We start from the raw sequence: 26,438 nt of genomic DNA, 5'->3' as shown, positions 1-26,438 counted from the left end.
TGGATATGTTTACCTCTTTGCTGCCTCTCTTAATATAATTGGATAAATCCTATCAGCCACAGGTGGTGCTTTACTTTTAGCTTCAATAATTTCTATTCCACTTTCTTCTCAGTTACTACAAAATTATTTAGCTCCCAGTTATAACTTAGTGTACTCATTCTAACAGAGCCATATTCTTCCTAAAATAAGGCTTCCAGCTTAAGATGTGGCAGCCTTACTATTGCCTTATACAGATTCTGGTATTGCCATTCCTAAAAATGTGCAGGTGAATGTAGATAAAAAATATTTATTCAGTTGGTCACCAATCTGAACAGGATCATCAATAGTATGACGCATACACCGATGAGCCAAAACATTGACCAGTGAGTCGTTATGCAAATTTAAGCAACTGCACGTGAACTATGGTGCGGGTCGGGACACTGTATAAAAAGCACCTGATACTGAGCTCTGTTAATCAGTGTTACTCTTGTTCTTCAGATGGGAAAGGCAGCGGACTTAAGCGAGTTTGACAAAGGCCAAATTGTAATGGCCAGACAACTGGGTCAGAGCATATCCAAAACGGCACAGCTGGTGGGATGCTCAGTCAGCTGTGGTTAGTACCTACCGAAAGTGATCCGAAGAGGGGAAACTCATGAACCACTGGCGAGGTGTTGGACAACCATGGCTCCTCGATGCTCGAGGTGAGCGAAGGCTCTCCCGGATGGTACGTGACAACAGAAGAGCGACTGTGGCGCAACTCGCTGGTAATCGGAATGCCATTGATCGGAGTAATGTGTCACAACACACAGTACGTTGAACTCTGCTGAAAATGGGACTGCGTAGCTGCAGGCTGCTCAGAGTACCCATGCTAACCACGGTTCACTGGCGACAGCACCTATAATGGGCACGTGGGCATTGAAACTGGACCTTGAATGATTGGAAGAAGGTCGTATAGTCCGATGAATCATGTTTCCTGTTGCACAGTGTGGATGGCCAGATACGTATGTGTTGTTTACCTGGGGAAGTGATGGCACCTAGATGCACTGTGGAATGAAAACAAGCCAGTGGCGATGGTTTCATGCTTTGGGCGATGTTGTGCTGGAATACCCTGGATCCAGATATCTATGTGCTAGGCACTCTGACGTCTACCACCTACCTAAACGACTAGTCGCCTACAACCGCAAGCAGAACTTGAGGACATCCACATAGCTAAATAAATTTTCAAAATCTTCTCTTCATCCCTTTTTGTTTTTTAAGCTTCGAAAATTTGTTACTCCATGCGAATCATGTTAGTTGCAATTTGTGTGTGCCGTTAAACAATGCTTATGCATGCAATTGTGAGATTTATAATTAAGAGATTATCTCGGAAATAAATGCCTCTTGAAACATTTCTGAAGAAGATGACTCCTTGTGCAACAATCCAATGAGTGCTGAGCCAATAATGAGTGATCAACGAGTGTGCATTTAGTCTATGATGATGAAGAATTAACATTCTTTAACATTTGTAAGTTGTAAATAATTTCTCTATTATTATAATTTGTTTGATTTTACAGGCTACATTTGCCTTTCTTTCGATAAATCAATCGTTGTTTAAACATAAACCAATTACCTAACTAATTTCATTGTTGAGAACGTAACCCCTCTTTTTAACCTTATGTCTATGGGAAATAAATTCCTGCTTTACAAGCGCGCGCTAGGAATGAATTAACTCGTAAAGTTGAGAACTACTTGTATTTTAATTCTCGTTTGATTACTTTCTCTGTAATATTTAGCAAAAGAGCCAAAATAAGAATAAATTAATATTCAACAGCTTTTATGTACCAAATTTTCACACAAAATGGCTAAAGAGGTGACTATTTGTTTCATTTTTATTTTCATTTATTTTTTAACTTTCTTTTTACTAAATTTTTTTTGGATTTCAGATGCTACATAAGCTTTGCATTCTTAGGATGCTTACACTTAGAATGACCATTGTACATGTTGAGAACACTTCATAATCTGCTCACTTGCTGTGGACATAAAGAAAGCAGTTGACCAGCAGCTATTATAAGTTCTGGGAACTTGGATTACTTGAAGCCATCAAATGTGCTAGTTTGTATGTGTGTAATGATTGCCAGCTTTTAAAAAGGAAAATTTTGAAAAACTTAATTATATTTTAAAAAAGCAGGGAATAATACAGCAAAAACTACTGTAGAAGAGACTTAAGCAAATCAAGAACATTTTGTTTCTGCACATTCACCATATTGCCAGTTCATCACTGCAATAAGTGCACAGCAACAAAACAATACCCGCTGTTTCAGCTGTTGACAGCTGCAGACTTAAACTAAAATTCATTACCATATGTAGCTAGATTAATACAACCATCAGTGACTTGTCATGACACGCTGTTACTGTGTAAGCTCCAATTAACGTACATGAGTCATTTAAGTGGTTTGAAGGTGCTAGTTCCTGGAAAATGGACCACTGGTGTTCTTTATGTAAGCACCCTTACATTTTTCTGCCAATCTAGTACTAATAGATAGTATGGTGTGACATTGGTAGTACACTAAACCCTCGCTATTCGTGGTATCTGTTTTCGCTTATTCGCAGTCGCTGATTTAATATAAAATGAAACCTGAAAAAATGTGAATTTTAAAGTGCCGTGAACATTTTCCGCCATAAAAAAAACATGAGCGTGGCTAAAATTATCTTTCCCGGTCAAAACAGCGCTCAGTAAGTGGGGGGGGGTGACAAAATCACAAGCGTGGATGTTTCTCGCTAATCCTTGTTCAGTATGTGTTATGCACTTGTCATGGAAGGTTTCGTCGTTTGCTTTTAATTTATATGCTTATAAATTGAACAAATTTATAAATTGATATGCTTACAAAAGTGATAAATTTACCGTTTTGCAGTGTAAAACAGACTTTTGCGAGTGTGTTAACGGAAGAAAGTGACTTTATTGTGGACAAGTTCTTTCTAACCCGTACAAAAATATGGCTACGAATAACAAGGGAAGTGTGAAAAGATCAAAGAAGGTGATAACATTAGCGAATAAAATTGAGTTATTAGATAAAATTTCTAATGGTGAAAATGTCTCCTCAGTGGCAAAACATTATAAAATCAATGAGTCAACGGTACGATCAATCAAAAAATCGGAAGAAAAAATCCGCCGTAGTGTCCTTGAAAACACACTAATTACTTCAAAAATTGCTCTGTAACTAGTGAAGTTAAATTAGAAAAAATGGAAAAAGCTTTAAATCTGTGGATAGAAGACCGAACTCAAAATAAAATTCCGTTAAGTTCACTCATCATTCGTGAAAAGGCAAAACTCCTTTATCAACACTTTAACGAAACTGGTGATAGCACTGGCGGGATAAGTTTTTTTAGCTAGCAAAGGTGCTGGTTTGAAAGATTTGTTTGAAATTTCTAATAAATATTACATTTAATATTAAATTGTTTCTTATTTTCATTTCGATGCCACATGCTTGCATTTCATTATGTACTGTCTATGTACATAGTCATATTATGAAGGTACATATAATACATACATAGACAAAATTTTTGACTAGTTTTTCTTATATATTTCATACTTTGGAATGAACCCCTTTATTACTATGGGAGCCATAACTCAGTATTCGCGGCATTTCTCAGGAACGTAACCCCTGCGAATAGCGGGGGTTTACTGTATTTCCCTTCCCTCACCACTGCTTATAGCCTACTTTGATTCTTCCAGTCAGATCTATCAGAACAGAGAGAGCAAGATTATTCATCAATATGTAAACCTTCTAGTACAGTGTTTCTCAACTTGTCTGCAGACCACCAGTGGTCCGTGAGTTGGTTGTAGATGGTCTGTGGGAAGGTAAATTTTATTGTAAGTATAAAATATAATCACATTTAAAATTGGTAATCAACTGTTTACTTTGTTGCAAATCAAGATGTATTCCTTGATTTGCAACAAAAATTAATTATATTTAATTAATTAAACACTTATCAATGAAATTTAAAGAAGATTTGATCGATATTTATTCAGATGGAGCACTTAAGTTGAAATTTGCAAATGCACTCTTGGCAGACTTCTGGATTCAAAATTCAAAAGGAATATCCTGAATTATCAAGCATTGCATTAAAAGTGTTGATTTCATATTCATTTTCGTATTTGTGCTAAACCGGGTTTTCAGCTTTAGTAGCAATGAAAAATAAGCATAGGAATTGACTTGATATAACATCAGACATTCAATTGAAGCCAACAGAAATGTAGACCCAAATATAAATCAACTTTGTAAAAGAAACAGGCGCAACCACACATTAAAATTTTAAAGCCCCTTTTTACTTTTATTTTTCAATAAAAAATATGACAACATATATATCTTTCTTTCTTTTAAAATTTCCCTTACTATTCTTACGTTATTGCCACCGATTCATTACTTAGCAGAGCTGATAATAAAAGAAAAAAACTATAAATTTGCGAGGAAAATTCATAATGTAAAGAAACCCTACCCAGTGGTCTGCATTAGTAAAGAATGCTTGAAGTGGTATGTAAATAATAAAAGGTTGAGAAGCACTGTTCTTGTACATTACCATTAGCTCTAGTGCCTAGCATATACCAACCATTTCAATGCTGTGTCATTGATTTGTTTTATTATTATTAGCTATATGGTGCAAGGAAGCCTGAGGCTTATGCTGCACCAGTCAAAAAAAATTCCCGAGTTATCCTGAGAGAGAGAGAGAGAGAGAGAGAGAGAGAGAGAGAGAGAATCACCAAGGAAAAGAAGAATGATGATATCCAGCTCAGGACCCTGGGTGTGCCAAGCCCATACTCACCCCTGGGGTTATATAAATCTTCATTGCTGAACAGTTCACTGCACTGACCAGTAGGCAATCAATATAACTGTTTTGTCATAGCGTGATGCCTGTCTTAAAACAGAAAAAGACATGTATTGCATGATAGAATGAGAAGAGGATGGAACTGCTCTGGAGCGCAAAAATGGTTTTAGTCACTTAAATCTTCATTTAACAAACTGGTATGTCAGATATTGAGTCATCCAATGTCTCAGTTGTATAATGTCCTTCCCTTATTGTGTACTGCATTGCTGCCACACATCTCTTATTGATGGTAAACAGGAAATAAGTTAATTAATATATGCAGTGTTACGTTTCAGTTGCACTAACAAATAGTAATGATTCATGATTTATAACAAAATAAATCAACCCATTAACAAGAAAATTTGTTGCAAAGATTCTTAAGATAGGAAAAATATAGCAGCTGTTTTTCAGTTCCTCAAGAAAATAAATTACTATAATCAAATATGAAACCAAATATTATCCCTGAAGCAAGCTCTAGTCACTCTGTGACTCTTTTTTTATTTTTGTGTTTTTGTACGGGCGACTCCTAGAACAGAAGTTTATCTCCACCTCGTTGCTCTGTTCAGTTTTTACAGACTCTGTCAAGGTAAGGCCAGTGTGTGTCGTGTAAAAAAAAATAACAATAAATAAATAAATAATAAAAATAAAAAATTAAAATATCTTATTTTATTATTTTTTTTTTACCAACCCAAATCCACACAGAAATATCCTGGGTTGGATGAAGATAGATGAAAAGGAAGGCGAGAAAGAGAGAGGGGGAAAAAAAAGAAGAAAAGTTTTTCATCCTACACTGGAGAAAGTGATAGGAAAGAAAAACTGTTTGTGAGCTTATGTGTGTGTTCTGTAGCATGATGTTGTGTTTTGGCCTTTTGGCTACCTGGCAGCAGTGATCACTCTGTAACTCTTGGAAACTATTAGCAGCAAAATACAAATTAGATCAAAACAGTTGTATAAAATCTTACAGGCACATTTTAGCCATAGTAGCTCTTGCGCCAAGAATTCTTAAATCAATTAATCAAGCAAAGATTCTTCCTAAAGTATTCTAATAGTATAAATTAGAGCTATGATACTCAATACGTTCTATGTTGATTTCAATATTTGTAAAGAATAAGAGAAGTCTATTTCAATATGATACACAAAACACTTCTGTATGACACTCTCCAGAAATTAAAATGAATAAAACAATGCAAAATAATTGAAAACAATTAAAAAATCAATTGAACACTTTAAAATTAATTACAAAAAAGTTTAACGTAAAGTGAAAAGTGATTTTCCTTCCTAAAGCTGACAATGCTTTTCGAACATATGTCGTGATCACAATGAAAATTACCCCATATGTGTGAGCATGCATCTTAAATAGAGATTATTAGTCTTCACATATGTGCGTAAAAGACCACGAATTAAAGATTAGTTATGGCAGGCGAATGTTAATAGAATTCTCATGTAATTTAATTTCAAAGGTTTCTGAAATTAAGTTTTGTATAATTTTGTTGGACACAGTATTTTGGCCTTGTTGAATAAAAACTTATGTTTTTCATGAAAGGCTAATTCTTATGCTGCTGAAAGAGAAGCACAAACTGAGGACACGTGCTATTTAACACAGAAATTCAGAGGAAATCACGTGGACCTTAGTAAGATGAGTCACAATCACCATAAGAAATGTATACTGACTCGTCTTACCAAGGTTCCAAGCAGTTTCTTCTGAATTTTTGCATTAAACAGCACGCGTGCTCAGTTCGTGCTTCTCGTTCAGCAGCATCAGAATTAGCCTTTCATGTAATGTAAAACGTACATTTTTATTCGAGGCCAAAATACTTAGTGTCTCACAAAATTATACAAAACTATTGATTTCAGAAACCGTCGAAATTAAATTACATGAGAATTCTGTTAACGTTCGCCGGCCATATCTAATCTCTGATTCGTGGTCTTTTACGCGCATGTGCAAAGACTAATAATCTTTATTTAAGATGCGTGCTCACACGTATCAGTAATTTTCGTTCCTGTGATCACAACATACTGTCGAAAGGCATTGTCAACTTCAGGAAGGAAAATCGTTTTTCATATTTACGTTAAACTTCTTGTAATTAATTTTTAATCGTATTCAATTGATTTTTTTTTAAATTGTTTTCAATTTATTTTGGTTATTTTGCTTTAGTTCTGTTGTGTTAATGTTTTAATTTCTGAAGTGTCATACGGAAGTGTTCAATGTATCATATTGAGGTAAACTTCTTTTATTCTTTTACAAATCTAAAGTATTCTAAGTAAACAGTGAAATTTTGAAATGGATCAGAGCTCCTGTTACATATTTAAATAAATAATAAATATAATCTTTATTGTGTACAAAGGATGTATACAATTTACCCTTCACGGCAGGAATGCCAGGGGCCTCACATTGGCTGGTGTCCAAAGGCCTTGAGGACGGGGCCCACATCGAAGTTCGGGTTCATCCCCCAGGGCCAACAATATAATACGTTTCACTTAAATTATTCACAATATTCATAAAAATGTTATACAGTATTTTTGACATTATATACAATATTATACAGATATCCTATTTAAATTTATTATACTGCGACATTACTGTGCAGTTTGCCTGGTTGAGTGTAGGTCATCAAGAATCTCCCTCCGGTATTTGCGGACCTTGACAAATTTGTAGAGGTCGCCTTCAATTGCTTGGACTGTGATAAGCATCTGCTTGGGGAGAAAGCGGTCGCTAAGGGCTAGTCTGTTATGGTTGGCTATAAGTGTTGGAGCTGATCTCAGTCCGGGTTGAGGGATCCTCCAGCTGCACAGTTCCCATATGTTTGGCTCCGAGATTATTCCAGTAGTCATTTTGACAGTTAGGGTGAGGCGTCTTTCCATTATAAGATTTGGCAGTCGGGCAAAGTTCAGTGCAGTTGCCATTGCAGTTCTTTGCTGGGGTGGACGATGATGTTTATGTGTGACCCAACGAAGGAGCCAGTATTCGGAGGAGTACACACGCTTGATATTCGTGGGGGCTGCAGATGCCCATATTTCTGAGGTGTATAACACGACGGAGTATACAGAGGTGTATACTTACCGCTGAGTCACATCCAGATCCTTAACGTGAAGTAGTTGTTGTTTGGTAATCCACCGCATTTTGCAGAATTTTGTTATGAGCTTGTCAATGTGGGGCTTGAAGGTCAGTTTGCAATCGAAAACTACTCCCAAGTCTGTATGTGTATTTACCACTGGAAGGAGAATGCCATTTAGAGAAACTTTGACTTCAGGGGTTGGTGCTTCAACGAAAAGACAATTTGGGCTGATTTTGCAGGATTAATAAGTAGTCCAAATTGATGGAGATAGGATTCTAAGTCGTGTAGCTTTTGATTGATCTTTTGATTGATCTTTTCATTAATTTTTGAGATATGTTCCCCCAGGTTAATCTGGGTGTGTAACTTAATATCGTCAGCATAGCAGATTATGTCTTCTCTCTCTCTTGAACAAACGGAATAATGAGTGCAGTAAATAATGCTCCGGAGAGGACTCCGCCTTGGGGAACTCCTGCAGTGATTTTTCTTGAGATTATATCTTGATCCGCTGTAAGAACAATGATTCTGTCTGATAGCAGGGTTGTGAAAAACCACAACAAGTCACCTTTTATATGGAAGTAATTTTCTAGGAGGTGAACAAGTGAGGGAATGCTGATTGAGTCGAAGGCAGCTTCCAGGTCGACATATGTAACAGCAAGTTCTGCTTTGGTTTCGAGTGCACTGAGAATGGTGCTGGTTATGGAAGTTAAATTGGTGACGGTGGATCTTCCGGGAATGGCATAGTGAATTTGTGGGGTTTAGTAGTATTTATAGCCATGAAATCAGAACTGAATTTTGAACCATCCCAGGGGTCAACAGAATATATGTAAAATTTGGTAGCAGTCCACATTTTTCTTGTCAATTAATCAAAAACATACTTTCATTTATGCCAGTTTTTGTAGAGGAGGAAGAGCTGTAAAATTATAATTGGACCTGAAATTTTCCCAAGGACCAACAGAGAACAAAGGTTGAAAATTTGTGAATAGATTTCTGCAGTTGTGGAGAGGGGATGGGTAAGGGAGGTTTTGATTGATCTTAAAAGGTTTCCATGGACCAAAAAAATGCTGAAAATGTGATATCAGCTAACTTTTCTTAAGTAATGCCTAAACCTCTAATATCATACTTTCATTAGAAGTTAGATAATGTATGCAATGTGTTACATTTCAAGCACATTCTATTTTTTAATTAAAATTAATGGATTTTACTTTTCACCTCAGTTAATCAGAAAGATCCATTCATTAAAATTAATGAATCTTTCTAATTAACTGAGGTGAAAAGTAAATAGTTTTCTTATCAATTTAATTACTGAGATCATAACTTTATAGAATATTCTATTTTTAATTAAAATTAATTGATTTTTCACCCCCTTCTCTTTCTGATTAATTGAAGTGAAAAGTAAATAGTTATCATCTTATCAATTTAATTACTGAGATATATAACTTTATAGAACAATTAATAATAAAACTATAGTTTTACATTCTGGAAACTTGGCAAGTTTCTAGAAGCCAACAGTCTCTCCTTGACTTAACAACATATGCAACTTACAACAATCTGGACTTACAATGGTTGTTTCCAGAAAAAAAAATTTTAATATTTTATACAGTTGTAACACTGCCACATGTTTACCTCAGTTACCTAAATAGTGGTATTAAAGGAAGCATCCACACAGATGATCCATGAAATGGATCATCTGTGTGGATGATCCATTTCATCCCAAAATCATCAATTTCTAGTTAGATGCATTTTTTCTAACAGTTAAAACTCTATGTATCTGCATTCAAAAGCCTCATCTATCTATGTATGTAAATCGTGCCTACAGGGACAAAAAAATGGAGAAACATCCTTCTGCTTTGAAGCCTAGCAACAGAACTGAAACAAAATACAAATTACAATTGTATTAATTCTTATGAAGGAGAATCCTGGCAACTTAATGCATATAACATGAAATATATTATCATTATGATCAAATAATGACAACACTGACACTCCCAGACAATGTGCATTGGAAATTACATGCTGTAAAGAAATGGATTTTAGTGTTTTGTAAAAACTAAACTTATGAAATAATAAAACATAACTAAAATATTAATATAAAAAAATTGTTTAATTAATAAATAACAGTTAAATAAAAAAGAGATAATAAATGTGTACATAAAACAAAAAAAAAAAAAAAAAAGCTGCTTCTATCCGACTTATGTGGTCGTTGAAACAGAACTCCATCGTAAATCAAGGAGCAACAGTATTATACAGTTATAAATAAACATTCAGTTTAATTACACAGTTGTAATTGCAACTGTATAATTAAATTGAATTGCAACAGTCCTTGAGACTGTCACAGACATTCCCTTGGATATGGCACAGAAGCTGTGCTTACTACCTGGGAATCTAAAATGCTGATGGAACCGATATTCATGTGACATTCAAGACAAGTGGACCCAATTTTGGCGAAGTCCGGACAGTCTGTGACAGCCAAATCCTCTGCTTGCACCTTCAAGATGATGGGACTGTTAGTAATCCTGGGTATAACCTCCATGCACAAGCACACTGTGGGTGACAACCCAGGTGTGAACCAACATAAGCAGGGGTCGATGTGGTGTGGCACACACACCACATGGAGAAATGCCACCCCTCTGTATTGCTAGACAATACTAGGTGCCTAGTAATACAGAGGAACCAGTGCAATACCACCACTTTGCTTATTTTAAGCTTTTTTGCCTATTATCTAACCCACGTTTAGTCTCCAGAGCTAAGTTCCTGTCAACACCCCCCACCCCACCCTAATTTCTTCCATAATGCAGTATGATTGATGTCTTTTGAGGTTATGATGAACACCATGGCGAGATTCAAACTTCCTTACATTTCGAGGGTACAGCTCTAAAATGGCGTTTGCAGGCCGGCCACTAGTTAGTACACTAAACCAAACTATATAATATCGGTGTAAATACACCATAGTTAACCCATAGATTTGCTGACACAAATCTATGAGTTAACTATGGTGTATTTACACCGATATTATATAGTTAATTATCAAAACCCATAAGGATTATGCCTAGTGCATTTAATTTTCCAAATCCAACTAAACCAAACGTATTGCTAACTCTCTAGGAGGCTTCTGGATCAGCTAGTGTCTTGCTGACTCTACCAGATAGTGACTGGAGGGAAACTGAGCAGTGTGCATGCTAGGGGCATTGTCGAGGCCACGTTATGTCAAGGATCTGGGTATATCTTACCATGTTTACGGCATGTCCAAAAATTTCATTACTTTAGACCCAGTTGGTTGAGATGCTGAGGCTTTTGCAATTACTAATGACCTCGCACAGATTGTTCATTTATCTACCAGAATACCAGACCAAACAGCCAACACACTTGATCTTTTTCTCACAAACCCCTTCTAAGTACACAGTCGAAGTGAGTGGTCATATAGGCACCTCAGATCACAATTTGGTGATTCTCTTCTCCAATGGAACCTTTATCTCATGGCTATTCCCAACCTCGTATTATTTGGCATTACAAGAATGCAAAATGGGATGACCAGCGAGATTTCTTTTCCTTTAGCCAAGGGCTAAAAGGAGCAAAGATGGACCATACCAATACTGACTCTTGTGGGATCAACGCCCCATCACATTCTAGAAAGCAGGAAGATTACAACCCTTCCTATGCAAAGAGACAAAAGAGGGATTACTGTTTCAAAACGTCTGATGTCAACATTTGCTCAGATCGTGTCAGTGAAATTATTCTATGGTATTTATCCACATGGTCTCAAAATGTGTAGGCCCCGGGTGTCAAGCGAATGTGACTAAGCGATTTCTCTGTACTTCCAGTAAGCGATTTACAGTTCCTTTTTGTTCTTATCGTTAAAAAATCCATTCATTTTATAACAGCTGTCATAACAAAAGTCCCTGTACAGAGCAAAGGAAGGAAAGCAACCTTTCTTCTTTTTTCACAGTATATTACTAACCCCTACTAATCTTCGCTTGGTCACACCAGGCACTGCTCCTGCCTCCCCGTGCCGGGGCCGGAAATCTTGGCAGAAAAGTCTCTCTCTGCCAAGGGCTAAAAGGAGCAAAGATGGACCATACCAATACTGACTCTTGCGGGATCAACGCCCCATCACATTCTAGAGAGCAGGAAGATTACAACCCTTCCTATGCAAAAAGACAAAAGAAGGATACAGACCAGAATATCTGGCCTCATTTCCTCATAATACATTCTTTGACTGACCAGCCAGTCAGCAAGCTTTCTCCTTTTCTGATTCAGAAAAGTTTAGAGAACGTCGCTGGCTCACCAAAAATGGTTCGCAGACTAAAATCAGGTGACCTGCTTGTTGAAACAGCACAATCCAAGCATTCTGACAAGCTACTTAACTACACAAACACTTGGAGGAACTCCCATAGAAGTGTCACCTCATGCCACCTTAAACTACTCAAAAGGAGTTGTAACAGAATGGGATCTTCTACATGTATCCAAGGAAGAAATTAAACAAGAGCTTTCAGAACAAAATGTTATTCAGGTAAAAAGAATACTAATCAAAAAGGATGGTTCACTACTTCCAACCAGAAACATTATACTAACTTTCAACTTGCCAAATCCACCAACATCTGTAAAAGATGGTTCACTACTTCCAACCAGAAACATTATACTAACTTTCAACTTGCCAAATCCACCAACATCTGTAAAAGCCGGATACTTGAACTGTTGTGTCCGACCATATATACTGAACCCAATCAGATGTTATAAATGTCAAAAATTTGGGCATTCACAGACAGTATGTCGAGGGACTGCTGTATGTGCTTCATGTGGATCTAAAGACCATATCCATACTGAATGCTCTGCACAAACCTTACAGTGCCCAAACTGTAGAGGCAACCACTCCGCTTACTCCAAAGTCTGTGAAACATGGAAAAAAGAAAAAAAAAAATGATTCAGAAGTATAAAACCGAGCACAAAGTCTCCTACCCTGAGGCAAAGAAACAAATATCACCAATTACAATAACACGCTCATATGCAGCAACTGTCCAACAGCATAAACAGATAACTGCAGTTACCACCACTAACACTTCAGTTCAAACCAACGTTACAATTCCCCCAAACATCTCTATTTCTGATTGGGCTCGCTCAATCCTAGCTCCATCAGCAAAATCATCTTCAATCTCAACTTCTAATCAAGCCATAAATACACCTGTTACAATTCTGTCAACAATGCCTTCTATGTCACGGCCAACCATAAATACTAAAAACATAGATATAAATGACAAACTCCCTGCCCATGATCATATGGATACATGTGAAAAAGAAGTCCCAGAATAACCAATCTTAGAGATACATGCTGAGGAAGAGATGGAAGTTCGCCCAACCTTCCCCAGAAAAGAGAAAAAGACTGAGCGATCCAAGCAGACCCCTACTCGTAAAAAGTCAGAAACAAATACAACTACAAAGCCAATATAATGCGCACAATAATACAGTGGAATTGTCGAGGTTTCCGCAGTAACATTGATGACATTCGCAATCTAATCGATGAATATCACCCAGCAGGTATATGTCTTCAAGAAACCAACCTAACTCCACAAGTAAACACAGCAGTGAACCGTTACGGTACCTATAGACAAGACCGATGCCTTTCCGGTGGAGCTCATGGTGGAGTGGCAATTCTAATTGACTCCAAAATTCCATATAAACGCCTCCAACTACAAACACCTTTGGAAGCAGTTGCAGTACGAGTCTCAATCCAGTTTACTTTCTCACTGGTCTCACTCTACCTTCCCCCAAATCAAGAGTATGCATATTCAGACCTAGAAGCATTAGTAACCCAATTACCACCCCCAGTCTGTATCATGGGAGATTTAAATGGACACCATCCTATGTGGGGATCCCGTCACCAAGACAAACGTGGTAAACTGATTGAGAAATTATTGGAAGAGCAAAATCTCTCTCTCCTTAATACTGGAATTAAGACATACATCCATTTGCCCACCAGAACAGCCTCTGCAATTGACATTTCCATATGTTCACCTGTCCTATATCCACTGATTGAATGGACAATCTTGAAAAATCCTCTTAATAGCGACCATTTTCCAGTGGTCTGCAAAATATTAATAAATGATGTTACGCATCACGATGGTAAAAAAAGATGGAGGTTTCACAAAGCTGACTGGACAAAATATAAAACAATCGCAGCAATGGACGAACAATTAATCACCACTCAGCCCATAGACAATTCTACAGCTCATGTCACAAACCAAATTTTAATAGCAGCTGAAGCTACAGTTCCTCGGTCGTCTGGAAAATATCATAAACATGACACAGCGTGGTGGAATGAAGAATGCAGGATAGCCAAAAGAGAGAAGAATAAGGCTTGGAATCTTTTCCAAAAGTATCCATTTCCATCAACCTCATAAATTTTAAAAAAAAGTTCGAGCCAGAGCTAGATATACCCAGCGTAAAAGTAGAAGGATTCATGGATACGATTCGCCTCCACAATTAACAAAAATACAGATACTCATGTCATATAGAACAAAATCAGAAGACTTAATGGGAAGGAAATAACTAACTCCAAGGAAATCGCAAACTTACTTGCAACTACTTTTGCAAATATACCAGCAGTATCGGCATATACCCCATCCTTTCAGAAAACGAAAATTGTAGCTGAAAAATACAGACTAAACTTTAATACCAGTCAACAACTCCCATATAACCAACCTTTCAACATAGAAGAATTGCAAAATGCTCTGGCTAAGTCTATAAAGAGTGCAGCAGTACATGATGGAGTTCATTATGAAATGATCCAAAACTTAATCAAAAACTCTAAAGGCATTACTTATGCTATACAATAGAATTTATATGGAAAACTACTATCCAAATTCCTGGCTTCACTCCCTTGTAATTACCTTTCCTAAACCTGGCAAAGATCATACGATCCCCCACAAATTATCGTCCAATAGCCCTAACAAGTTGCCTTGGGAAAATCCTTGAGAAAATGGTGCACAGATTAACCTGGTTTTTAGAAACATATAATGTACTTAACATAAATCAATACGGCTTTTGTAAAAATAGATCATCTCTAGATTCCATGATAAAAGCAGAAGCAAATATCCAAAATGCTTTTCTAAGGAATGAGCATCTAATAATGATCAGGCTCGATATAGAAAAGGCCTTTGATACTACCTGGCGATATGGCATTCTTAAAGATCTCCACAGCATTGGTTTGCGAGGCAACTTACCACTCTTGGTAAAAAATTTCTTGAAAGTCAGAACCTTCCAAGTAAAATATCAAAACAATCTGTCACAAATATATACTCAGGAAAAAGGAGTTCCTTGAGGCTCAGTACTGAGCGCAACCTTGTTTTCAATCAAAATAAATTCCATTACAAAAGACCTGCCAAAAACAGTGGAAACATTCCTTTATGCAGATGATGTTACTATTTCGTGCCATTCACAAAACATGAACATGACTGAAAGGCAGTTACAAAGCGCAGTGAAAAAAATAGAATTGTGGACTAAAAACAATGGCTACAGAATATCACAACAAAAAACAATGGTCATACATTTCTGCAGAAAGCGAAAAATGCACTCAGATCCAGAAATAAGACTTGAAAACCAGCTTATACCTCTAGCAAATAGTATGTTTCCTTGGCCTGATTCTAGATAAAAAAACTTAACTTTTTGGACCACCTCAAATGCCTCCGAACAACCTGTCAAAAAAAACTAAATATTCTCAGAGTTCTTTCTGCAATGAAGTGGGGAGCTGATCGGTTCACACTACTTCACCTATACCATGCTATAATCAGATCAAAACTAGACTATGGGAGCCCCTGTGTACAGCTCGTGTAGACCAAGTGTCATCAAATGGCTTGATTCCATACATCATAGTGCCTTACGAATCTCCTTAGGGGCATACAGAACTTCACCTGTCCAAAGCTTATGCAGAGACCCATGAGCCCTCACTATATCTCTGGAGGCAAATGCTGCTATTAAACTGTGCAATTAAAATCCGAAGTCTTCCTCATCATCCTACTTGGCAGTATCTTTTTAACTCAGTGGGAAATTCTCTACAACAATAAACCTACAGTAAATAAACCAGCTGGAATACGACTAAAAGAAATAGTTTCAAAATGGGGCCTAAGCTTTGACAACATACATGAGGATAATAGCATAAGTATTCCACCATGGTATACTTTCATGCCTAACTGTGACACTTATTTTCAACAATGGGGAAAAAGCGCTCTGGCAAATGTCAACATAAAACAGATGCATGCAGCCCACTCATCACAGTTCTCTGAATACCTTCATATATATACAGACGGCTCTAAAACAGACACCAAAGTTGGTGCTGCGGTGGTCTTTCCACACACTGTTATCTCACAGCAATTCCCAAACCAATGCAGCAGCTATTCTGCCAAGCTATTCGCCCTACTAATGGCCTTAAAATACATAGCATCTTCCCCGCATCTGAAACATCTCATATGCACTGATTAATTGAGTGCAATACATGCTCTGCAACAAAGGCAGACTCCATTGCATCCAATTCTTTATCAGATACAAGCTCATCTTGTGAAACTCAAAAGTAAAATGAGGCAAATAAAATTCTGTTGGATCCCCGGACATACAGGCATTGAATATAATGAAAGAGCCGATAGAGCAGCAAAGAATCCTGCAAACACAAACCCAAGGCTTTACAAAGTTCCACACTTTGATTACAGGCCTTTTATAAAACAAATTCTCCATACTCAGTGGTCACAAATGTGGCAAAATGAATCAAACAATAAACTGTTTCAAATAAAACATGAACTTCAGCCATGGAAATCGAGTCTTCATAAAAATCAGCACGAAGAAGTCATTTTAACCAGACTGCCCATTGGACACACACATCTCACGCACTTTTACTTACTCACCAACGCAAACCCTCCAGAATGTTTTCACTGTTCTTGTCAACTCACTGTAAAACATTTCCTTATAGAATGTCCACAATACCACATGGCACGACAATCAGCCTTTTATCTCCCTATAAATTTCCAAGATTCTCTGACCTCATCACAAATCCTAGGCGATAACTCCAACATTAAAAATATATTCACTTATTTAAAATTAATAGGATATTTTGACCAGATATAAATCATATTTAAGAAATATAAACTTCCTTGTCACTAAACATTAATAGATAGGCACAATATGGCCAAAGTTGCTTTTGCGCCAAAAAAAAAAAACCCCAACAAAAACAACTCAAAACAAAATGTGTGCTCCTGAACTTCCTCCTGTTCTTTGCCACCTTTTTTTCACTTTCTTATTCCAAAGGAATAAGAAAGTGAAAAAAGGGTTGCCTCTGTGTTTCACTTGAACGTCACTCAACACAGAGGCAACCCCAAGGCAGAATGCGCTGGTCTCAAAAGAACTAGTTGTAGGTGACTCTATTGTCAGGGAAACGGGGAACATATTGTGCAAAAAGGATAGAATGAACAGGACCAGGGTATGTCTGCCAGGGGCAAAGGTTGATGATGTTGTAGGGCAGATATCAACCTTTAAGGGCACAAAGGGTGATACTGTTGTACACGTTGGCACTAATGATATCAAGAGTAGGAGACCGGCAGAATTACTTAACAAGTACAAGACAATGCTGAAAAAAAGCCATGAGTTAGGGTTGAATTTGAAAGTGTCTGCAATTCTGCCCAGACATGATAGGAGGGAGTATATGATGAGAGCCTTGTCAATCAATTCGGCCCTGAAGAGATTGTGCAAGGCTCAAGGGGAAGAATTTTTCTCAGGAAGGATGAGAATTGCTAGAACAAGTACAAAGAAGTACAAAGGGCAACAAGATTGGTGAGGGGAACAAAGGGGTGCTCTTACCAAGAAAGGCTTAAGTTCTGCAAATTGCAGCACCTGGAGAGTAGGCACCTGTAAGGTGATCTGATTGAGGTGTATAAGGCCTTGAATGGGTTGAGCAAGGTGAATTCTGGTGGGATTCTTCGTCTTGCTCAGACTAAGAACCTGAGGGGGCACAGTTTCATATTGAGGAAAGATAGTTGTAGAATAGATGTGCGGAAATTTGCCTTTAGCCAGCAGGTAGTTGATTGGTGGAATAGGCTTCCATCTTTTGTTGTGGAAGCTAATAGCCTAAATAAATTTAAGGCTGAGCGGGACAGGCATTTGGAACGAATGGAGGGATGAAATGGGAGGGGTTTTTTGTTTGATGCTGCATAAGCTTGATTTTTTGCATCGTATGCCTCTGCTAATGCTAAACAAGCTCCCATCTTATGGTTTGCCAACTGTTCTTTATAATTGGTTATCCAGTTTTCTCTCTCTGACTGCTCATTGAGGTGATGGTAAAAGGCTCTCTGTCTTCTAACTTCTCCACTAATGCTGGTGTCCCCCAAGGTTCAGTTCTTTCCCCCACTCTTCTTCTTGTATGTTAATGACCTTCTACCTTTGACTGGAAATCTTATCCATATTCTTGCTGATGATAGTACATTGCATTCCACTTTCCAGTTTGAGAAAACTTGCCCTGCTCAATCATCTTCAACTTCTGAAATATCTGCTACCATTTCCTTAAATGCCAATCTCCAGGTAATTCTCCAGTTGGGCAAAGACAAGTTAGTTGACTTAGTTGATTTCAGTCCTTCTAAAACTCAGTTCTGTCTTATATCTTGCAAAAAGTATTCTTGTGCTTATCTTTGGTGACAGATTTGTAGGCAAGATGATATATCTCTTTTTGGAATTACTTTGATCTCTAATCTCTCTTGGCACATTACAAATATTGCTGTTGGTGTTACTTTTCTTCCAAACAGCTGTTCACTCTGTACAAATCACAAATCTGCCTTACCATGGAATATTATTCCTACATCGGGGGAACAGTATTTTGGAGCTCCCCAAAACCTCTCTCAGGCTTCTAGATTCTGTTCAGAAGAGGGCAGTTAGGTTAATTAATGACTCATCTCTAATAGAGTATCCACTCTATGCAGCAGAAACATCTATAAGACGTACTGTTTCTGCTGCATGCATTTTCTATAGATACTTCCACGGGCACTGTTCTTCTGAATTGGCTTCTATAATTCCCGCTTTCTTTCAAAACAGTCTGAACACGTGCTGCCACCAGCCAACATTCATATTCAAACTCACAGAACCAACTTTTCATCTTCGTTGTTTATTTGTTCAACTGCTGTTTTCTGGGACAACTTTCCTTCACACGTATTTCCTGAAAATTACAGTCTACAAAAGTTCAAGTCTAATGTCAACAAATATCTTCTTTCATCTTCTCAACATCTAACCCATGCATGGTACTAAGTACTATAGGTTCTAATACTTCTTGTTTGGGGTTTTCATAAAAAAAAACAAAAAAAAACTTTTATAGACTTTTTGAAGACCTTTTATAGGAGGCGCCTCCGTAGCCAGGTGGGAAGGAGCAGCAGTGCGTAGCACACGCTTCTTGATTAGACCGGGGTTCAAGCCCGTCACCACCAAATACGGAGGATGAGGAAAGGTCAGGGACCACCGCATTTCCCGGAGCAATATGGCCTTAGTTGCTAATGTTCCCAAATAACAAACAAACCTTTTATAGGCTTTTTTCACTCTGTGGATCTCGGGGGTAGATAGCAAGGTTCCCCCCCAGAAACTGGGGTTTATCGTCCAGCAAAACAGGCAAATCGAGCTGAGAACACAGGTAATTTACAGGCACAAATACATGTGGGTATATAAATTAATATTCTAGATGACCCTAATGTAATAGTTTGGATTATATCGTTTGTCACTAAGCTTCAACATTTTTCTTTTCTCTGTATGAGATTTTTTAACTTTAGGAGCCATAGTGAGGGGTTTTAAATTTAAAATAAATGTAAAACAGTGGTATAATCTTTGATATCAGTTCACAATTCACTTTGAAAATGGTGAGCGTAAACAAATACAGTAACAATGTGACTTGCAGTTTTATGTATTTATTTATTATTATTATTTTTTTTTTTTTGGCACTGCAAACAGTGGCAAAAAAAATAAGTGCTGCTTTTATTTTTTGGCTGCCCAGGGCGGCACTTTTCACATGCGACACAATTTTATTTTTCAATGATTCTTTTATATATGTTAACTTAGTAATTTTTATTACCTAATTAACAGAAAAGCAAGAAAAATAACATTTTAGAATGTTGGAATTAAAATTTTACTTCAAAAATAGTGTTTTAATTTATTTCCCTTTACGCCATTTTTGACTTTTTGTAGTATTTTTGGTGTGTATTGAGAGGGGGGCGGCAAACTCAGTGACTGCCCTGTGTGGCAAAAGCTCTAGCTACAGTACAGACAACAAAACATCTGCTCTGTATGTGTGTATATATGCAATCTCAATGTGCCGTTATTTCGACAGTCTACTACTGTAAATGCAAATTACTGTGATTAAGTTTTTATCTGTTTATCTTTTACACTCTAGATCAGTGGTTCTCAAACTTTTTAATGTGAAGACACCTTAATTTCCATTATGAAAAATTCCTGACATCTGCAGCACCAGGTGCGTGGGCACTGGCAGAATATTTTGTAAGGTGGTGGGTGCATGTGGAAGGGCAATGAGGGAATGTTTTTTTTTTTTTGAAAATGAATGAAAAAACATTTGGCTTTTGGTACAGGATTTTTAAACAATTTTTTTATTTAAAGAAATTGGCCTCATACCACATTTTATGCACAATTTCTATATCTCTAAGAATTATAAATTGTATGAAAAAATCTAATTAAAAGAAATAATATTCGATTGTTTTTTTTCATACTTATTTTAATGTTTTTAGAACAATAAGTACATTTTCTAATTTATATCCAAAAACTAAAATAATTCAAAATTTAAAAAAAAAAAACCTACAAAATTATATTGAAATTTTATTAATTTTAGGCTAAAATCTGCTAAGCGAGTATGAACATTCACAGCGACGCTGTGCTGTTTCAAATACAGTGTATGTGATGGACAGCTCGGCTTGGCTGTTCTATATATGTAGGTGTACATAAACACTGATGTGGTCGGCAATTATTTCATGATGACTTCTAATTTTACACAGTTGCATGAAAATCAATGACCTTTTGTAGCGATGGCCACAGTGTAAGCCGATGCTAAATTTGCCATTGTGGCACCCCTATAAAGAGTAAGCAGCACCCACTTTGAGAACTGCTGCTCTAGATAGTATATTTAAAATGAATTATCCAAAAATATCAGTTATCTGAAATACTCCAGTCCCATTTTTTTAGGTAACTGGGATTCTATTATACTAGCAGCTCCTAATCTCACTTTTCCTCTTTTCAAATATATTGAAAATATGTGATTTACCAATTGTTTGAATCACCATGTCAACACTGCATGCTAGAGAATGTAGTACTTACTGTTTGATTGACAACAGCTAATGTCCATAATTAAACTAACCTGGTGCTAAGTATGTGCTGGTAAACATTCTTTTAAATAAAACTTTTGGTTCAGAAACAAAATTCTAAAGTAATAATCATTTTTAAAGTTTTGGACTTTTTATATTACTGTGTCAAAGTGAAGAAATAAGTTTAGCCGAACACTGAGTTCAATAGCTCACCAGTGGTAAAGAGTAAGTTTCTGAAATTAATATAAATGTTCTATGTATATTAGGAAAATAAACAGTGTGAATTAAATTTCCAATTTTTTAATATTCAATAATAAGCAGTTTTGCATCTTTAGGCTGTGTTTTTTACTATTTTGGAATTCTGTTATTTAGCTCATACAATTATGATTCAGTTGTTTGGAGCAGAATTATTTATTCATGCATGCAAGATGACTTTAACCTTTATTCTATTCTTTTATTGGTACATCTGAGTAGAAAAGAAATACAGAATGAGATATAAAAGTACTCAAATATTTTTATATACTAAGCAGATACACAAATATAACTTGTTTAAAATTTGGCTAACTAGGGAGGTCCAGAATGGATATTTCCTGAAGGAGCTTCAAGACAACGAGGGAGGTTTGAACTGGCATTTTCCCAAATTGGTGGAGCAGTTATGACAGGTATGTAATTCAGCATGCTTGGCTTTTTCATTGGCCCATCAAACTTCTTAGGGGTTTGTTTCACATGCCTTATTATCCAAATTGTTATCTGTATTGTTTGTAGGCATTGGTTTACTCTGTATGATTAAATGAAATATGTGATAAACACTTTGAAAAAAATTTAATAGCAATTCACAAAACTAGAGAAAGCATGAACTGGTTATTATAGGTTGCTTTTGTTATATTGAATTGCTGTATTAAGTTGGGCAGTCTAAATGATACGAAAGGATCTGTAACAGTATTAGTACAAAAACTTCTTGATAACAAAGCTCTTATGTCCTCTATTTATGAAAATATAAAACATCTTTTCTTGTTTTTCCTGGTTAAATTTTGGAAACTGTAGATTTGCAATCGTCCATAAAAAAAAAAAAATTAACTTATTGTAAACATTGGAAAAACTACAGGATAGCCAGGTGTTTTTAACATTATTAGCAATTAATTTATCAAATAGGGTCATACAGTTTGGAAACCCAATGTAACGTTCATTGCAATTTTTTTAAATTATGTTCATTACAATTTTACAAATACAAAAAACATCTTTTCTTGTTTTCCCCACTTAAATTTTGGAAACTGTAGATTTGCAATTTTCCTTAAAAAAATAAATAAAATAAAAAAAATAACTATTATAAACAGGAAAAACTACAAGATAGGCAGATGTTTTTAACATTATTAGCAGTTAATTTGCCAAACAGGGTCACACAGTTTGGCAATCCAATGTAAGTTCATTACAATTTTTACTATGTTAAATGCCTGTAGTAAATCATTTTCTCGTCTAAGACTCAATTCCTTGCCCCTCCCCCATTGTTCAAATATACAGTGGCGGACAAAAATCTGCATTACCTTAAAAAAAAGTAACATTTGTAGTGAAGCGTATAAGATATTGTTTGATTACAATCATTTTGTTTTTCACAAAGCAAAGGTATTGCATCAGCCGTTTCTATAAATACACCATTGGGAGGGTATCATCAGCCATTTTCAATCCACTGCAGGATGAAGGCCTCTCCAGCAACTTTCCAGCTCCTTCTGTTTTGAGCACTGGCCATCCATTTACTACCCAAAAACTCATGAATTTCATCTATCCATCTCGACCTTTGTCTTCCAGGTTTTCTTCTAGCTCCTCTTGGGTACCATTCTGTTATTTTCTCAGTCCATCTGTCATCATGTCTTTGAGCTATGTGTCCTGCTCAAGACCATTTTAGTTCTTTAGTTTTGATAAGAATGTCCTTTACTTGAGTTTGCTGCCTAATCCATGTGTTTCTCTTCTTATCGCGCATTATAGCCTTAGTAGCTAATGCGCCAATAAAACCAAACCATTCTCTTCTTATCTAACAGTCTGATTCCCAATATAATTTGTTCCATTCTTCGCTGTGTAGTTCTCAGCTTCTCTTCCATTCTTTTGGTGAGTGCCCAAGTTTCACTTCCATAAGTCATGGTGGGGAGTATACATTGATTCATTATTTTACGTTTCAGACAAACTGGGATATTGCTCTTAAGTATGTGACTATATTTCCTGAATGCTATCCATCCAAAATTTATTCTTCTCTTGACTTCCCGCCATTTATCATTATTACAGCTAATAACTTGTCCCAGATAAGTATATGACTCCACCTTTTCAATTACTGCTCCTTCAATCATTATTTCCCTTTCCGTGGCATACTGTTCATCATTACTTTTGTTTTATCCATATTCATCTTTAGTCCAAAGTTTTTACTAACTGTGCATAACTGATTAAGATTTTCCTCTAATTCTTTTGGATCGTGGCTTATGACCACAATGTCATCTGAAAATCGTAAATGGTTTAGGTACTCTCCGTTCACATTGAGTCCTTTCTGCGACCAGTCTAATCTTCTGAAAGCTTCCTCAAGGGCAGCAGTAAACAGCTTCGGAGATATTGTGTCTCCTTGTCGAACTCCTTTCTCGATTTTAAATTTGCTACTGTCTTTGTCTAGTCTAATAAAGGATGTAGCACTCATATTTTCTTCAAAATCATAATTTATGGAGTATCTATGCCTTGTCTTTCCAGTGCCCGAAACATTGCCTTATGCTGTATGGAGTCAAATGCCTTTTCATAATCCACAAATGCCAGGCATAATGGTGTTTTACATTCATTTGCTTTCTCCATTAGTTGTGATATTACGTGAAGGTGATCCATAGTTGAGAATCCTGTCCTAAAGCCAGCTTGCTCTTTCGGTTGATTCTCATCAAGTATTCTTTTTAATCTGTTAGTAATGACCCTTGTGAACAACTTGTAGATGTGGGATAACAAGCTAATTGGTCTATAATTTCCAATTTCTGATTTATCTCCTTTCTTATGCAGCAAAACTATGATTGCATTATTCCAATTCTTAGGCATCACACCTTTTCTAATGCACTTTGTGAAGAGCCTTGCCAGTTTTTGTGTTATGTTTCTTCCTCCCAATTTTAACAACTCTACAGTAACTTCATCTTCCCCCGGGGCTTTCCGATTCTTCAGTGCATGTTCTACCTCATCAGGAAGAATATCGGTTATGTCGTATGTGTTGCTACTTTGCAATCCATCTTCCCCACTTCTGGTATCATTCCCTCGCTCCTTGTATAATTCTCTATAGTAGTCTTCTGCTATTCTTCAATTTCAGTATCATTTGTCTTTCTGTATTACTGCTCTCATGGCTGCTGATTTAAATCCTTTGTTTTCCCTTAATGCTTGTTCTACTTTTCTTGTGTTAAATCTTCTTATGTCCTCTCTGAGTCTCTTTCTAATGGCTTTGCATAACTCAGTATAATCAGTTTTCTCCCTGTCAGTGTGTTTCTTGACTAATTTTTTCTTCTTTGGATATCTGTTTCCCTGTAGGTTTCTTGGGCTTTATCACTTTCAGAAAGTTGTAATATTCCTCGTCGATATCTTGGTCCTGAGCAGTCTGCAGAAGCTCAAACTTGTTAGTTCCAGTACATACTGCTTTTTCTCCTCTGTTATCTCAAAGACCTTTGTATTATTTACTCGAGTCAGTTTTTTCCTTTCCTACATTTATATCAAGTGTATATCTTACCATTCTGTGATCACTTCCAACATTTACCTTATTCAGGACGGTAACATCATTCACAATATATCTTCTGTTAGTGAGGATGAAGTAGATTTCATTAGTTGTTAATCCATTTGGACTCTTCCATGTCCACTTTCTGTTCACCCTTTGCTTGAAAAAAGTGTTCATTACTGACAGTCCTTGAGATTCTGCAAATTCCACAAGTCTTTCACCTCTTATTTCTTTCACCAATTCCAAAATTTCCTATAGTTCCTCTTTCTGTGCTGTTTTGCCTTTTTCCAACCTTAGCATTGAAGTCCCCCATAATAATAGTGTAGTGGGTTTTCTGCTCATCTAGAAGACTCAATTTCGGTGTACATTTCTTCAACCTCTTCATCATCATCATCATGGCTCGATGTTGGTGCATAAATCATTATAATCTTTAGCTTGTACCTCTTAGAAGTCTTGAGTATTAGTCTTGACACCCTTGGTGATGTACTTTTTGAATTCCAAAATGTTGTTTTTAAAATCTTTATGGACCAGAAACCCAACTCAACCTTCACTCCTTTCACTGTTTCCATTGGTGTACAGCAGATTTCCACTTGATAAACTTATAAATGATTCATTTCTTCTTCTTGTTTCAGCCAAACAGATGATATTCCAATTCACATTTTCTAATTCCTTTTCCAGCTCTAATATCCTGTCTTCACCGATGAGTGATCGTACGTTATAACAGGCCAAGTTCAGTTTCCATGCGTGGCAGCCTGGTCGTACCCAGAGTTTCTTAGCACCCTCTGCTTCCACTCTGATCCTCTCGCTGCCTTAAGAGGGAGAGTGAAAGCTGCTGGGGACTGAGGGCCATTTGTATTGTTGTGTTCTCTCATATGCTGGAGGGTTTGGTCTTTTCCTCTTCACGCTGACCAGGCGTCTTGAAGAGAACCACCTAAGTGTTCTTGAAGAGAACCTAAGTGACGTAACAGGGCTTACCATCGAGAAGGTGTGCATGAGTGGATTTTAGGGAGGCAGGCCATCCGGAGTTCTCCTAAATCTTCTGTAATAGAGAGATATTGGATCCATCAGTGTTTTAGGCTGAGTGTCTGATAACACACAGGATACTTGTTCCCCTCTAAGCCCCTTGGGAGGGTATACACGCTCATTAGTATCCTGTTTTGTGGAGGTTTAAGCGTGGCTCCATATGTTCAGTTGACACCAAGAAAAAATAGTGTAGCTGGTGCTCTGTCCCAGGAAGGGCTTTCTACGCGTGTTATTGCTGATAAAATAGGCTGCCCCCAGTCAACAGTATTCCGGGTGCTGAAATTAAAACGTGAAACCGGTGATGTGAAGAGAAGACCTGGATCAGGCCATACGAGAGTGACTACGGCTTCCCAAGATTGATATTTGAAATGGCTATGCCTTCATAATCGACATGCTAGTGCTCCTGATCTAAAACTGGACTTTGAGATGGCTTCTGGTGTTGAAACAAGTGCACAAACTATCCAAAGACTGCTTTCAATATTATTATTTTAATAATAAGAATGTGGTCTG

At 36.9% G+C, this 26,438-nt stretch overlaps 1 protein-coding gene across 1 annotated transcript in view; it reads left to right on the top strand.

Moving 5' to 3' along the window:
* Tim23 (translocase of inner mitochondrial membrane 23) overlaps positions 1 to 26,438 on the top strand; it is a 117,445-nt gene that overhangs the window by 36,562 nt on the left and 54,445 nt on the right. Inside the window, exon 3 of the mRNA XM_090379456.1 lies at positions 21,762 to 21,855. Within this exon, the coding sequence (XP_090235582.1) occupies positions 21,762 to 21,855 (94 nt within the window). The remainder of the gene's footprint in view (positions 1 to 21,761; positions 21,856 to 26,438) is intronic.

Source organism: Mastigoproctus giganteus, chromosome 8 (genome assembly GCF_048544385.1).
Source record: "Mastigoproctus giganteus isolate SK-2022 chromosome 8, ASM4854438v1, whole genome shotgun sequence".
NCBI lineage: Eukaryota > Metazoa > Arthropoda > Arachnida > Uropygi > Thelyphonidae > Mastigoproctus > Mastigoproctus giganteus.
The sequence above is the reverse complement of the archived record's forward strand: the minus strand, read 5'-3'. Positions and strand labels throughout refer to the sequence as shown.